Source organism: Porites lutea, chromosome 8 (genome assembly GCF_958299795.1).
Source record: "Porites lutea chromosome 8, jaPorLute2.1, whole genome shotgun sequence".
Classification (NCBI taxonomy): domain Eukaryota; kingdom Metazoa; phylum Cnidaria; class Anthozoa; order Scleractinia; family Poritidae; genus Porites; species Porites lutea.
The window spans coordinates 8724199-8736698 of record NC_133208.1 but is presented as its reverse complement, the minus strand read 5'-3'; the positions used below and the strand labels follow the sequence as shown (position 1 = coordinate 8736698).

The 12500-nt window shown below is 38.4% G+C and overlaps 1 protein-coding gene across 1 annotated transcript in view; it reads left to right on the top strand.

Moving 5' to 3' along the window:
- Positions 1–12500, top strand: part of LOC140946565 (uncharacterized) — a 54029-nt gene that overhangs the window by 15030 nt on the left and 26499 nt on the right. The window contains exons 2-4 of the mRNA XM_073395692.1: positions 972–1064; positions 3131–3238; positions 11577–11696. Of these exons, the coding sequence (XP_073251793.1) occupies positions 980–1064; positions 3131–3238; positions 11577–11696 (313 nt within the window). The 5' untranslated portion in view covers positions 972–979. The remainder of the gene's footprint in view (positions 1–971; positions 1065–3130; positions 3239–11576; positions 11697–12500) is intronic.

Below are 12500 nucleotides of genomic sequence, written 5' to 3'. Positions count from 1 at the left end.
AACTCCTCTATTGAAGTTTCTGATAGGATCATATAATTATGTACAATAGCTGCATAGATAATTACGTTTAAAAAGTTATTGTATGCAAATAGGAGAGAGATTTTATCCCCAGTTTTTACCCTCACCAGGGTAATGCATATATGGGAAATGGGGTGAGGGATTTAAGGAATTATGCATCGTGGCATCACCGGCATTTTGCAGTAGGTTTTTATAGATTGGACTAGCATAATTTTGGCACAATTAGTCACTACGAGTATAATTTTCATCTTTTTTTCTAAAAAAAAAAAAAAAAAAAAAAAAAAACACTGCGAGCATAATTTGCACATTTTGTTATAATTTTGCAGTACAAACTGAATTGTCATTTATTGAACATGCAGCCAATGTTTTTGGTCCGAGATCTGTGTTACGGGCAAATTTAAGTAACGAAATCCCATTCATGGGACCTGGGTCCAACAGGAAGTGACTCAGGACTCTCCCCAAAAGACTCAACGTGCGGACATAACAAGCTCGGTTATATAGGGTGGTGTCCGCGTGTTGGTTGATTATTGTTTGAGTATTTATACTTGTCAGACAATGAATTTAGGACTCTTAAAGTTTCTTGAGGGTAAATGAGTCTGCCATTTACTTGTACATGAAACATTGAAGTATTTTTTTTAAACAAATTTAAAGTAAAAAGGGAGAGGCATAATTTCTGCATTTTGTTTGCTAAAACGAGCTTAATTTACAAAAACTAGTAGAATTATTGGCATAATTTTAGAAATATACGAGCACTGCAAGTAGCATATCATGCTACTTTTGCGAGCACAGTCTATCAAAGCCTATTTTCCAGGGTACCTCCTCCCTCCCCTCCCTTCCCCTCCCCTCCCCTCCCGCTAACTCGTGGTTATTAAACTTTGCGAGCCTAACTCTTTAACACCCACGAAATAAATTCTGAGTGACATGCTATGAACAATGATTATTTTTTTCAACAGATTGGAAGATGGCAGGCATGAAAACATTAATAATTATTTTCGTTATCATGTTCCCAGTCGCGATGATAACAGAGGAAGATGTAAATCATGGAGGTAACAACTAACAACTACGACATCACTAACAAATTTAATTGCACACCTGCGGATTGTCGCCATTTTATTTCAGCACCCTGTCAAATGTCCTGTCTGTGCTTCATGTACAGAAAGCCGCTTAAAATTTTCATTTTTACACTTTCCCTAAAACATTATTCCGAGGATTTATTCACCATAATTTTTACATCGTCCATAAAATTTGCATGAGAATTGTTTTCAATTTTTCCTTGGAGTAAACAGTCATCATAAGAGAAATTGAAGACAATTTACTGATGCAAAATTTTTGGGGTGTAAACAAGATGTTTTACGGGCAATGTAAAAATGTTGAATATGTTAACAACTTCTTTATTATATTTGTTTTATTATTATTTTTTGATTTTAAACTTCAGAAATGCGCGATCAACATTTGGCAAGATTTCTTTCGATCAGTGTCCGTTCATGAATTGCTTTGCGCTATTGTTTTCTTCTCTAATGGATTTGAAATACATTTGCTATACAGTCAACTACACCTCTTTAGACGGACAACCCTCTGGTGTTGGCCCCTGTCATTGTCCAATCATTTGACTACAGCTATTTCAAGAAAGGTTGTCGGAAAAAGTGCACGCGACAATCCCGAAAGGCATTGTGGGTGGTTTTGAGTTCTCTGTTTTTTAAAAGAAATTTGAACGAATTGGCAGGAAAGGCCATGGAAATGTGTTTGCGAGTGCTAAAGGAAAGCAACAAAAGTAGGTTCGACAGCTACAGTCGTCAGGAACAGAGTATTGATCATATCCCATGTTACCTTTCGGGATTGTCGCGTGCACATTTCTTTTCGACAACCTTTCTCGAAATAGCTGTATGCTCTGTATAAGACGGAAACCTCTCAAAGACGGACAACCAACACTTTTGAAACCATCAACGGACAATTGAGAAGTGCTTTAGGTACTGAAAAATACCGCAAAACGGAAATGTAGGTGCACTACATGACAGTACAAATTGCAATTAGGGTAAGCAAATTACATACCCAACTACAGTACGCGTCTTCTCACAGCGCGTATCTTCTAAACGCCAAATGAAGAGACCTCTTAACCTATAAAACAGCTATGTTCTCGGTCTTTTAGCTGAACTGTTTGATCCTTATGGGAACTTCAGATAATGACATCAAAAACAAACCATTATAACGACTTATTTTCATATGATTTAGTACTTACGGTAATTAATGTACAGTAGAACCCCGGTAATTCGAATTATGAAGGGGAATGAAAAACAGTACGAGCCAGCGAGGGGTCGAGTTATCGGGGTCGATTTAAAAAAATAAGTTCCCATGTTACAATTACATTTTTAATCAAGGGAAAGGAAATTTAGTTCGAGTTAGCAGGAAATTCGGGTTACCCGAGTTCGATCGCGAGTTAACTGTGTAAAGATGATTGGAAAGCTTAAGTGGGGTGAAATTCAAGGGAAATTGGACTTAGTTTAGCATTAATGTTGCTGTTCAGTAGACGCCGTGAACGTTGACATGTATATGAACCACGTGTAATGGTACAATGAGAAAATGATTTCACCTTTCCAGTACATTGTAGTTCAGTTTTTTTTATTGTTTTGCACAAGTGTAACAGATGTGTGTTTAGTTCAGAATAAGTTCAGCTTTAATTTCTTGTAATTATTGGCGCCACCTTACTTTGACTGTCTATTAGCGGGACACCTCCCTTAAATAGACGGAGAGTCGAGACGGGACCAGAAGGTATCTGTCTAAGAAAGAACTGACTGTATTCTTATAATGATTGTGATAATGACAATGACGATAATAATAAAATAATAATAATAATAATGATAATATTATTATTATTATTATTATTTCATTATTATCGTCATTGTCATTATCACTATTATTATCGTTATCGTTATTATTAAATTATTATTATTATTATTTTATTGTCATTTTCTATTATTTTATTATTTATTAATATTAAATAGTAATTTATTACAATTACAATAGTTGTTATATTTATTATTGTGTTGCAAAGTTGATAAAATGCGGTTAGCTTACGGGTTGAAATTTACTGTTCATATGTTTTGCTACTTTCCAGTTTGTCCCGTTCCGATGAATAAAGAAGAAGAGGAGTTTATTAAAGAGCGGGAAAGGAACAGAGAGTTAATGGAAGAAATCGCCAGAGAAATTGAAATGACGTGCTTAGGTAAGTTAAAAAATGAAAACAAATAGCAATATTTAAAACCTCGGATGAGCAAATCCTTCCGCGCGGATAGTTTAACCCTTTCGGACAGTTGAGTGTGTTCTATATGGAACAATGCAGAGTTTGCATTTCTAAAGCCACTTACCCTTTTAGTTTAACCCATTCAGTTGTTAACAGCGAATGTTTGTAAATATTGAGCAACCGGCGGCCATTAAATTTCGCTCATATCTTGTCCATACATACTTATTAGTAAGTAACTAAACCTGGTGTAGTTTGTTTTCCAAAAGGCCGCTTGGATTTGAAGAAAATCGACAAAATCAATTTTCGTAGTCGGCGGCTTGAAAACAACCAAAATTTGAGGCAAAATGAGGGGGTCTCAAAACTTCGCTCGCACGCAAAAAGGAAGAAAGCGTGATAACATATTCCCCGATAAATCAATTTGTAGAGGGTTTTAGCCCCAGTATGGCGGTTAATTCTTAACTTGACGATAATGTGGAAGGTAAACAATTTTATGTTAGTTTTGGTTCTTTTTCAACTCAACGAAGTTTACATTTAGACCTAAAGTCGCGATTTAAGTTTCAGGCATGTGCTACACCTTGGTTTTTCCTGAAACTCAAGCCATAAGTTAGTTAAACATTATAATAAAACATATGTAAGAACCGGCCTGGGTAATTTAAATTGCGCTTCAGACGAACCTTCTGAACTTGAACAAATTTTGAGTGAAATATGAGACATTTGCATAATTCACCAACGCCTTGCTGTTGCCGAAAGGGATCATTTACATTTCCTGAGAAGAAACCTGGTGTACTTCTATAATACGATAATTAATTTGTTAACATCTAATAGAAATTAATTTACCTTTATATTTTCGGCCCTTTCTTACTTTTTCTACACTCGAGCTCCAAAATTCTGCTGGCGCTAACGCATTTTGTAATTTGACCACTAACGAGAGGTCATTGAAGATGGGCCAGGTTATTTAAATGTCACTCAAACCGAATGAGCGTTATGATCTAAGTTCTTAAGGTGGTTGAACAAAATATATCACGAAAAAAATATGTTTTTAAGACATTTTCTGCGATTTGAAAGATGTTCTTACCAACTGATAGGATCAGTTATAGACGTTACACCATACAGCGAGGAAGTGTGAGAAGACAAGGAGTGGTGTTGCGTGACAACGAACACCATCCTTCGAACCTAAGAATGAGCAGTCTAAAACAAAGTAGTTTATACATTTCTTTGATGTTTTCAAAGTTACTTGTTCAATTATACAACAACTGAAAGGCTGCATACAGTGTGCATAGTCTGGCTGCCACCAGTACTTGATTTAAAAGTGTAAAGTGGTGGTCACTTTTTCGGACTCCTGCGCGTGTGATAAAAGCATTGACTATTAAGGAATTTGGAAAACATCAAAATCATACACCCTGCCGGTACACACGAACACTGAATAGGTTTTAAACTTTGGACAACCTCGATAAATGATCTCGGAAGCGTTTTTTTGTTTTGAGTGAAGAATCACAATAAAAAGGGAAGGGTGGCTCTGAATCTTGGGTACTACCTAGTAAGACTCCAAAGGAAAGGTCGTTGAGGGGATAGAAGAATCCGTCGAAAGGGTTACGCTGTAACTCTTGGTCAAGGATGTTAGGTAAGCAATTCGCTCTAAACCCTGTCTCCCCCTTTTCAAATGCTTGCATAGGCTAACCAGTATTAAAAAACCTACATTAGCACACGCAACAAAGAAAATATCGCAAAGTAATTGGGGAAATGCTATTCGGGCAGGACGGCCTTGTGGAGTGGTAGATGACGTAGCGCTATTTTCAAGTCTACAAACTTCTCCTTGAGTGTGAAGACTTAAGGCATGAGTTTCAGTTTCTATTCTCAAACTCATTAATAATTCATTAAGAAAATACAAAGGAAATTAATGTTTAATGAGTGTTTGGAAATCGGATGAAACACTGCTTAGTATTTGCATCCTTAATTTCTCCTTCAAAAATGATTTTGTTTGAGAAGAAATATCAAACATTCGACACAGTGTTTCATCACCAGATGAAACACCTCGAAGTTCGTCAAAAATACTCTGCTGCGCGTCGTATTTTCAACTCTCTTCTCGGTGTTTCATCTGGTGATGAAACACTGCATCTCATGTTTGATATATTACTTATCGAATATATACAAAGAAGGAAACCTGGGGTCTAGAACGCTGACCTGTTCCTCTCATTCCTTTACCAAAGGATACGTCAAAGTATATCAGACAATTTCCTCCTTACAGCATGCTCGGCTACTCAAACAAGCTTTAAAATCTGACACTAAGATGATATACGGCAGGTACAGAAAGGTAGAAAGCTGGAATCAAACGTGTTTACCAGTGGGTTAGGCCCTGACGTCTTCAAATTCACGTTAAAAGGACACTGTTTAGGCAAGAGCATTAAGTTTACTTTTCCAGTAAATTCCGTCTTGCGGCCTTAGACAACGGACCAGGGGCCAGTTCGTCCAAAGTCCCAATAACTTTTCGGGCCCGAAATCAAATCATCAAATAGAAATAAAAGGATTAAGAGGAGCGCGGATTCTGGCCAGCAAAATACCTCATTTTTTTTCATTAACGGATAGTTTTATCATGTTAGATGCAAAACTATTGAAATTTCTATCTTGCATGTAAACAACAACAGCTTTAGGGGCCCGTTATAGTTATCGGGACTTTCGAGAATTGAACGGGCCCCGGAAGCGGATGCAGCCTCAACATCCGTTTCATTGATGACTGCCAGAGAAAGTTATGGTCAGAGACTTTCTTTTTAAGAGTTCTGACCATGAATTTGTGACGAGCCACCAAGTCTCGGTCTCAAGACCGGTACCCATGCGCACACTCAGAAAATGGCAAAATGACCGAGAGTAAAACTGAAAAAAAAACTATGTGGGTAAAGAAAGTAGTGGAAGCGTTAGGTGAGAGTTGACATGGGCACCCAACGACAGTTTCCTCCTAAATACATTGAAAACCCTTTTAGGTTATCTAAATTACTAAGTTCTTTGCGGCGCCAAATAATTATAACAACTGTTCGGTCATCCACAGGGCAACTTGAGTAGTCTTTTCGATCGAAACAGCTTCGAGGGCTTCAATACTATTTTTTTCGAGAATTTTAATTCCTTCTCTATTACAATTTCGTAACGGAAAATTTTAATTCCCTTTATATGGAGAAAACCTGTCTCGTGTAAGATAGTCACCCTCCCAGCCGAGAGAAAAAAATATTGACCCCAACCGGCCTTCGCGCATGCTCTAATTGTCCGCGCCTTGCAGGCTATGCGAGCCCTTTACCAATACGGATCGGATTTGCCGGTCGGACCGAAATGTCCCCTCCCATTTTACAAAATTATTTTCCCCAGGACGACTGATCTGTATCCTGCTTACAAGCACGATAACCAAACTCGCGGTGGCTTTGGTTTGGTCTGTGCAACTGGAATGTACCTTCCACTGGGCAAGTGGTTTTTCCGAAATTTCAAACGGGAATTTTTGTTGAATGGAAAGCGCGTAAAGTGCCTACGGAGAAACTTTGCCCCGGCTAGGAGGCTGACCCTACCATTAAAAAAGGGTGACTAAAACGCTTCGATATGTTTTGTAAAGAAATGCATGAAACGTTGCCACTTCCAGGAAGGCTCGGGTAGGCGGGTGACCCTTCTGCTCGAGACAAATTTTCTTCATATAAGCGGGGCCTAAATTTTAGTTCTTTACGTTAATTTCCATAGTCCAGCTGACGCACAATTTTTTTTTTTTTTTTTGGTTGTTTTTTGTTCTACAATGTGGAAAACTGAAATTAAGTGGAACCCCGTTGATGCGACCAGCATTGGGCCGTAAAATCCAGGTCGTAATAGCGAGGTGCTCGCATTAAAGAGGTCTTCAAAATAATAAAATGACTCGGAGATTTTCACGTCTGGGTGGAAAGACTATGGGAGGTGCGCTGAGGCAAGAGGTGGCCGTATAAACGGGGTGGTCGTAAGGCAGGGTTCCTCTGTATATAAACAGAAACAAGCATTTGACGATCGAATAACCATGTTCAGATTAGAAAAAAATATATACTGAAAGATAATTGCAGAATGTTTACAAAAACTGTTATCCAAAACAATGGAACTTGAATATGCGAGAGGAAAGACAGCCGCCTTATAGGTAATAACGCGGTGAAATAGCTAGAGATTGAAGCCTGAAGTAAATCAAAGGCACATACAAGGCAACGGGGGGAAGTTGACGCGAAAAAGGATATTTTTGGATTTATTTAGTATTGTATGGAAGCACAATTTTAAAAAAAATCAGGAAAAAAAGAAAAAAACATGATTTGGATTGTTAGTAGCATAATTTGCTACTTCTGGCAAGAACATTAAAAAAAGGCGTCGCTCAAATGGTTAGATTGGGAAGCCTGTGAATCCTGTCACGCAACACTTTTGACCAGACTTTTATGACCATAGAGGTATCGGCAGCCCGAAAGTTTCACTATCAATCGCAGTTTTTGTGAGACCTAGAATTTTTAAATGGAAATGGATGTTAAAGTTTGACTGCGGAAAAGAAAGGCCAGCAATACCAAGAAATGTTCCGTTTCAGGTTATTTTCACGCCGCACGTTTCCTCGAGTTTTTGGATCTTCGGTTGATTAGCTTGGGACGAGGCGCAATGCCATTTAACCAGAACGGAAAAATGCATTTGAGGTAACAAAAATTATCGTTTCAGTACAAATGTCTTTAATACAAGTGCGATTGTGAGTTAAGTTTCTTTTGGAGAGCCCAGCCATCGTGACTTGTCGAGCAACAACCAACCGACGTTCTTGAAAAGTCTCATATTTCATGCAGAATTTATTCAGCTTCAGAAGGTTCGTGTGAAGTACAAATTTAATTACCCAGGCCAATTCTCACATATGTTTTAGCACAATGTTTAAATAACATATGACTTGAGTTTCAGGTAAAACCAAGGTGTAGGACATGCCTAAAATATAAAACGCAACTTTCAGCCTAAATTTAATTTTCGTTTAGTTGAAAAAGAATCCAAACTGAAACAAGACGATACGGAGCGTACACTTCGGCGTTGTGGTTGTGGAACTAATTAATTGTAAATGCGGAGGAATAGTAAGAAATCAAATATGGTAAGACTAAGGTGTTAATTTGTGAAATTTTAGGATTTGTCAGGATATTCTGAAAAGAGCAACATCCAAGAGGCCTACTTGCCAAAAACTAGCATTTTGGGACAAATTGTCTCCGAGATATTAGCCCAGTTACGCTCTGATGACTCCATACAAATCCTTCTGAAAAAACAATTCTCTATTTTTCTTAGTCACATCAGGCTTCAAAAACAGCATAGCAGTCTCATGTACTCATTAAAGATATGTAAGGCATGGGTAAGGAGTCAATTACGTTGAGCATGGAATTGGCTAAAACTCAAAGTCACGAGTTCGAATGTTTTGAGGATAATTATTCACTGACTATCAGCACGCAGGGATGTCGGATTAACACAAGGAAGTTTAACACCAAAGGAACATAGCCTTAACAGAGCTTTAAAACACAGCATCCCCCAACACAAACTTGACTTGAACTTTGAGTAAAACTAAAGAGCCTCTACCAATAATAACAAACTCTCACTTGAACTTCAGATATCTTACGGCTTCCGCGAACTTGTAAACACAGAACCTGAAAATCGACCTTCGTCACACTTGACTAAACACAGCAGTCCAGCTCGTGGGAAAAAAATTAGTTCGTCAAAAGAACTCGCTTGGAACTTGTATACCGTTTGACGTAAGGTTCTAGAAAATACTAAACGGGCGAATAGTAGTAGCTTTTCGACATATTTTATGATTTCAGTAACTGGTGCAAATCTACTGACTCATGCTGAAATGTAAACATGTCCTAATTAATTATTCATGGATAATTCAAAAACGTAGAGAACGTTCGAGAAAGTCACGCAACGCATGAAAGCAATTTTACTACGTAGCTCTCAACAAAGACAAAATGTCTTTGTGCAGCATTTTGTAACTTTAAATTCATCATAAAACGGTTCGAAAGAAGGGGGTAACTCGTGAAATGTTTTTCAACACTCGAAGAGAAATTTCGTGTCTCTGCGCGGCCACGAAATATCCTCTATTTATTCCTCGACTAATTAAAGACTAAACTCGAAGTAATCTCAAGATATCACGAAGTAGGTCCGGTCTCATTTCGTGAAATAGTTGAAACAAGCCGAAAAGTCACGTACTTGCACGCCCAATCTTGTCCCGAAACTAGTGTATCATTTGATAACTATTTTTCATATCCCAAACTACCTTGGGTCGCAGTAGCGCAGTCGGCTAATCCCTCAACTTAGAGTCTCCTCTACCCCAGGAAAGCCGAAATAATAATTCTTTTTTCCTCAAAAAACTTAAAGAATAAATCAAAGAAATCGAAGTGATCTCGAGGTATCTCGAACTAATTCGGCTCTCACTTGGTCAAATAGCCGAATAGAACCGAAAACCTACAGACTTTGCTTGCCCAATCTTGTCAAAAAATGGCAACTTTGATACATTCCTGAGCGTCGCGAATCCTTTACTTCGCGCTCCGCCGAAGTAATAACATTGTTTATCTTCCAGATTATCGTTAAGATAAGAATTCGTCACCAAACCAGAAGTGGAACCCTTTATAAATTGATTTATCGGGGAATATTTTACCCCGCTTTCTTCCTGTGTGCGTGCGAGCGAAGTTTTGAGACCGCCTCATTTTGCCTCAAATTTCGGTTGTTTTTAAGTCGCCGACCACGAAAATTGATGTTGTCGATTTTCTCCAAATCCAAGCGGCCTTTTGAAAAACAAACTACACCACGTTTAGTTACTTACTTATGCCTATGTATGGACAAGATATGAGCGGAAATGATTTTTTGACTGTGGCCGCGAAATTTTGATTTTGCTCGATTTTTACAGACATTTGCTCTTAAGCAGTAAATCCAGGAAGTTATACATACACTATGTGTAGGTAGCCATTTTGACTCCTAAGGGAAATAACCCATCCAGCCCAGAAAAGGTTGGCCACACCACCGACCGGGGTTTATCTCCAGTACTCTTTCCAGTGTAGTGGTGTGGGTTCTTTTAGGTCGCACAAGTACCAGATAAGTCCTGTCGGACCTACGGTCTTTATTCCTTATCCGAGAAGACTACAAAGTCTAACCGTTTTCAGATGTCGCTACGAAAGCAGCACTTTCTTCTCAGTTATTTAAAGAACCTGAGTGTTGGTCCGGCCGGGGTTTGAACTCCCAACCTCCCGCTCAGCAGACCGGCATTCTCCCGACCGAGCTAACCAGACGGCGGACGTTAAAAAAGCTTGGAACACTGCTACCTTATTATGGAAATCCTGACTAATCTTGTGAGAGACTTAGACAAACATTTTGGGCAAAAATCTACTGCAAATTTCGCTATTCGCCACTACTCTTACCAGTTTGAATTCCCCTATTCCGGAAAGGTAAATAACCCCAATTCCGTGAGGTGAAAGGCTATAAGTTGAACTAGATATCTATAGAATAAAAGAGTAAACGAGAAAGCTCCTGAAAACGTTTATGCTAGTTTCTTTTTTCTAAAAACGCACAAAATTTTCCGACTTGGAATTTAATGGTACCGATTTAGATAAACGATTTCAAGTCCATGAGCCATTTTGTGAGAAGTGGGTAAAAATACAATATTTGTAGCAACCCTTTATGGAAAATTGTTTCGTTGTTTTCGTTGTTATTAACTTAGGATGTGATAAATTGTGATCGGTCTGTTACCAAACTTGAGACTTAAGGAACGTAATTGGAAAAATTGGGGGCATATATTAAACGGTTGTGGATGACGAGAAATTTTTCCCTTAAATAATGAAACTATATACAAATTCGAAGCCTTTCTCTCAAGTTATTAACCCCTTTCAATTCGATCAAGCTTTTTCAATTCATGGTGACAATTGAAACTTAGGGTGCGTTTGATCGCATGAGAAACCCGGATTTAAGTTTAAAGTCCGGGTTTTAGATTTGGCAATCGAACGCGAAATGCAAAACGGATATTTCACCCACACCCCCGAGAAATCCTTCCTGGATTTTCTTTATACCGTTCTAGTTGGAAAAACTGTTCTCGTGAACAGCGTTTTTTTTTTCTGCTTGTTATGCGTGCGCATGCGAGACAACTGTTCTCTCAAAAAACAGTTCAAATTTTTTCTTGTTATATCCCCAAAATACTGATTACCAAAGGTCAAATCTCACTTGTATAGCAACCACATAGACCAGCAACACCATACGATATCGAACAGGCCTTTAAATGCAATATTTTTTTGTTTGGAGTATTGACACCAACGTTTTCTCAATGAATTTTAAACTTGCTGATTTGTAGACGAGTGTAAAACAGGACTACATAACTGCCACAATGATGCATACTGCACCAACACCAAGCATTCCTTCACGTGTACTTGCAAAGCAGGATATACTGGGGATGGCGTCAACAACTGTGCAGGTAACATAATATGGAGCTGAAACGAACAGGAATTTATCTTAAGTTATATGCTATTCCATGCCAAAAATAATACAGCCAAATGGAAAGGTGGAAACCTTTTTTCATATTCAGTCAGTGGTATGTCACAGGTTGCATCTACGAAAAGAGTTTTGGCCTTGGTACGTGCAAAGTTGTGGCCTCCAATTTTTCCCACAAAAATTAATAGCAACGGAAATAATTTTAACCGCGAAAAAAGTATATTTAAAGCCAACGCTGCAATGTACGTATGTTAATACAGCAAAAAGGCAACATTTGTATTCTTGCTTTAACAAAAGGTAATAATAATAAGTGCTACAACTTAACTGGTCGAGCTCGAACTGTATCCCCAATAAAGCACACAGGCTTAGTCTCCGACAGTTAGGCTGGGGAAACAAAAAGTGTGACCGACATTTGTCTGGGACAGGAAGCACCGAGCTCAAAGGCTTAGAAACAGAAAAAACTTGGGATCATCTTTGATATAACGAGATCACCTTCACTAATATACCTAACAAAGTACGAGGGCCAATAGCCAGCTAGGCTGTTAGAAACGGTTAGGGCGCAGCATTTAAGGTAAACAGATGTTTATTACGATTGTGGCAGGGGGTCTGTAGCATTGCCAATTTGACTGCGTCAATCATTCACTTATGTCGCCAATTAAGAGCGGTCCCGGTACAGCTGTTCTAAGCGTACATTGAGACTAAATATACAAGATAAGGAACCGGTGAAAAACGGCGCTAACCGTACAAATAAAATAAGAAGTGATAAAATTCAGAAAGATGGCAGAGC